General features: G+C 34.7%; 1 protein-coding gene across 1 annotated transcript; it reads left to right on the top strand.

Annotated features, from left to right (window-relative positions):
* The first annotated feature begins 1,701 nt into the window (after positions 1–1,701).
* LOC132544766 (mucin-1-like) lies at positions 1,702–3,156 on the top strand. Its single transcript, XM_060208415.1, has 2 exons — positions 1,702–2,283; positions 2,359–3,156. Exons 1-2 carry the CDS (start codon positions 1,702–1,704, stop codon positions 3,154–3,156), a joined length of 1,380 nt encoding a protein of 459 aa, XP_060064398.1.
* Positions 3,157–4,372: the final 1,216 nt, after the last annotated feature.

The following is a 4,372-nucleotide window of genomic DNA, read 5'->3' on the forward strand; positions in this document are numbered from 1 at the left end:
ATTTCGGTTGTTTCCGTGAAGGGAGATTACTCTAAATTATCTTAAAAGGAAAGTGAAAGTAGTCACAGACCTGACGATGATAAGACGGGTACTGAAAGCGTTTTGAAAGGGTTGACGTAGACCAACTGAAATCAGTTATTCCATTTTCGTTTTTGCGAACAATTATTGGTAAGAGTTCCTTTTGAACCCCCACCCAATGTGGCTACCAATGGGTTATTCTACCTGGTAAATATAATACAAGTGTCTGAAAGGGTTAATTTTAAGACCATGTCCTAATTTTTCTTGGTACCCCTTAAAGTAAACTCTTTTAGATACTTATTATAGCCTACTGGTAGTCATTTTGGGTGGGGGGTTCAAAAGGAACTCTTTTCCAATTATTTGTCCAAATTATTCCGACGTTCTTTCGACTTCTTTTATGTCACAACATACCGAGGCGTCATCGTCCGTCAATTTTCCCGAGAAATTTTTCACACTATAGCATTAAGTATAGGTCTTTTAAAAAGTTTGAAGAAATTACCTGTTTGGACGACTGTCTCATGTTCCCTGGTCAGTGATTGAAACATTCTCGTATGTAAACGATGAATTGAACGCATGGATAACATTATTTTTCAATGTAGTAGATAAACATGCACCTGTGCTTCCTTGAAAAGCCAATAAAACAGTTAGAACAACCAGAATGGCTGGATGATGATATTTTATCAAGTGTGCAGTTGAGAGACAAATTAAAACGTGACGTTGAACTTGACAAATATAGAATACATCGTATCCATATTGCTAAGTTGATTAGGGAGGTAAAAGCCACATATTGTAAAAATGTTATTGAAAACAATTTGGATAACCCTAGTAATCTCTGGAAATGTATTCCTGATCTTGCATGTAAAAAATCATCTCCCACGCCTATAATTATTTAGGTAGAAAATGAAAATATCTATGATAAAAATGAATAGCAAATCAATTCAACAGTTATTTTACAGTAGTTCCTGGAAAACTAACATCATGTTTAAGAAATACTAATTGTTCAATTTAAAATTTGAAGAATTTTGTAAATATTAATCTAGTTGGGGATTGTACTTTTTCCATTCCAACTATCCAACGATTTGAAATGGTTGTTTTCCTATAAAATAGAGAAAAAAAGGTAATTCCTTTGTACATTTCTGGAAGCACCTCTGAAGTTTGTAATTACAGACATATCTCTCAAGAGTCAAGAAGTTTTATTTAAAGACACATATTACAAACAGGACAAACATTAGCACTGTAGTGCTATTCTTCCTGTATTACCAATTTTACCCAAAATATTAGAACAACATGTACATGGCTCTATCAATATTGAGATACACATGACCTCCTTGTATCTTCACAATAAGTTTTCATGAAAAGCATTGTTGTGAAACAGTCCTTTTAAAAAAAGTTAATACATGAACAAACGATTTTGATAAATTTCTTGTAAACAGTGTTATTTTCTTAGATTTTTTATTTTACCAACCGTGTTTGAGAAACTAAAAACATACAAATGTGATTCAAATACCATTACATGGTTTGATTCATATCTTGATGACAGGTCACAAAAAGTAATTTTTGCAGGGATTATATCCACTATAAAGAAAATTACCTATGGGGTACCTCAAAGATCAATTCTGGGTCCCTTGATGTTTTTACTTTTCAATTAATGATTTAAAATTACACTTTCAATCTGAAACAGACATGACTGCCGATGGCTTCACTTTAACCAACTCGGGATCATCTGTACCTGATACACAGAGTAAACAACAGAAAGAATCCAGTTTAACCAACTCGGGATCATCTGTATCTGATACACAGAGTAAACAACAGAAAGACTCCACTTTAACCAACTCGGGATCATCTGTATCTGATACACAGAGTAAACAACAGAAAGACTCCACTTTAACCAACTCGGGATCATCTGTACCTGATTCACAGAGTAAACTACAGAAATACTCCACTTTAACCAACTCGGGATCATCTGTACCTTATATACAGAGTAAACAACAGAAAGACTCCACTTTAACCAACTCGGGATCATCTGTACCTGATACACAGAGTAAACAACAGAAAGACTCCACTTTAACCAACTCGGGATCATCTTTACATAATACACAGAGTAAACTACAGAAAGCTTTCACTTTAACCAACTCGGGATCATCTGTATCTGATACACAGAGTAAACAACAGAAAGACCCCACTTTAACCAACTCGGGATCATCTGTACCCGATACACAGAGTAAACTACAGAAAGACTCCACTTTAACCAACTCGGGATCATCTGTACCTTATACACAGAGTAAACAACAGAAAGACTCCACTTTAACCAACTAGGGATCATCTGTATCTGATTCACAGAGTAAACTACAGAAATACTCCACTTTAACCAACTCGGGATCATCTGTACCTGATTCACAGAGTAAACTACAGAAATACTCCAGTTTAACCAACTCGGGATCATCTGTACCTGATACACAGAGTAAACAACAGAAAGAATCCAGTTTAACCAACTCGGGATCATCTGTACCTGATACACAGAGTAAACAACAGAAAGAATCCAGTTTAACCAACTCGGGATCATCTGTACCTGATACACAGAGTAAACAACAGAAAGAATCCAGTTTAACCAACTCGGGATCATCTGTATCTGATACACAGAGTAAACAACAGAAAGAATCCAGTTTAACCAACTCGGGATCATCTGTACCTGATACACAGAGTAAACTACAGAAAGACTCCACTTTAACCAACTCGGGATCATCTGTACCTGATACACAGAGTAAACTACAGAAAGACTCCACTTTAACCAACTCGGGATCATCTGTACCTGATACACAGAGTAAACTACAGAAAGACTCCACTTTAACCAACTCGGGATCATCTGTACCTGATACACAAAGTGAACTACAGAAAGACTCCACTTTAACCAACTCGGGATCATCTGTATCTGATACACAAAGTGAACTACACAAAGACCTTGAAAATATGGATCCCTGGTGTAATGATAACAAAATGATAGTTAATGTAAATGAAACTAAATGTATTCCTACTGCTTCCAAACAGAAACTTGGGATACTCAATCTTTCACTAAGGGAGGCAACTGTGTCCCAGGTGAAATGTGAAAAATCACTTAGAACAAAAATTGATGACCGTTGATCATGGTCAGCGCATATTTCCTCGGTTGTTTCCAAAATCAACCAAGGTTTAGGGTTACTAAGGTGTATTCAACAATTTTTACCAATAGAAGGCCGCTTGAAATTTAACAGTGCTTGTGTTTTTCCTCATTTCATGTACTGTAATACAGTCTGATCTGGAAGTACATAAGCTTCTCTAGACAAACTGTCAAAAGTTCAGAAGTGTGTCGCCAGATTGATTTTAGACAAATCATATGATGCTCCTTCAGCAGAAATGTTTAGAATCTTTAAATGGATGCCAATTCAAATATAGTTTCAGTTCAAAAAGTCAATTATGACAAAGAAAGGTATCAATGTACCACAATATGTTTCAGTGACTCATTTTGGCTGGAAATGTTCATCAGCGGTCAACAAGGCAGATATCTAGTAAAAAGGTTTTGGTTCCAAATCACATGACAATTTACTATTCGAAGCATTTATATATATAATATCTCTGTCAGGAATAGAACAAACCTCCAAATGAAATCAAAACTGAAGCATCTTTTATATGTTCAAACAAAAACTAGTGTGCTATTATTTGAAAACTTAACAAACTAATTTTGAGATTTTCTTTCCAGTACCAGTAATGTTTTACTTTATGCTATGTTAGCGTATAACTATGTTAATTTTTACACTTTACTATATAAGTATGTATGTATGGTACACAAATTGTCCTTTAATGATAAACCTATTCACACATACTCGTGTGCATTCTGTGACATTCTTAATTATATGCCAGTGATAAATGTATCATAATTGATAATTATGTTGTGAACAATCATGTATTTTTACCTGTTCCATGTTTTACTAACAAGAGGACCCTGTGGAAGATTAGCCTCGGTTAAACAGGTTCTTAAATCCTCATGAAATAAAGTCTATTACGATTACTATTATAACAATGACTTATAAAGTAATGGACGATGTATCAGAAACATTGACAAATAACGTTTTTGATCCATTTCACGAGCCAGTTTCTCACCTTATTAAAACAACATAAAAATAGATATACTGACGAATAATACCCCACATTGGAGTACCACCAAGGAGTGTGAAAGATGTTCTTACTTTACACAGTTAAATGTACTTTGATATGCACGGATAAATAATTATAAGGTCTGTATATCCTTCTTACTTAGATTTTACTTGTATCTAGTTCAGATGAATGTACTTTATTTTTTTTAAGCTTCAGACCGATGGAC

The sequence above is a fragment of the Ylistrum balloti genome, unplaced genomic scaffold (genome assembly GCF_031769215.1).
Source record: "Ylistrum balloti isolate Yb309-2 unplaced genomic scaffold, AGI_CSIRO_Ybal_v1 Utg369808, whole genome shotgun sequence".
Classification (NCBI taxonomy): domain Eukaryota; kingdom Metazoa; phylum Mollusca; class Bivalvia; order Pectinida; family Pectinidae; genus Ylistrum; species Ylistrum balloti.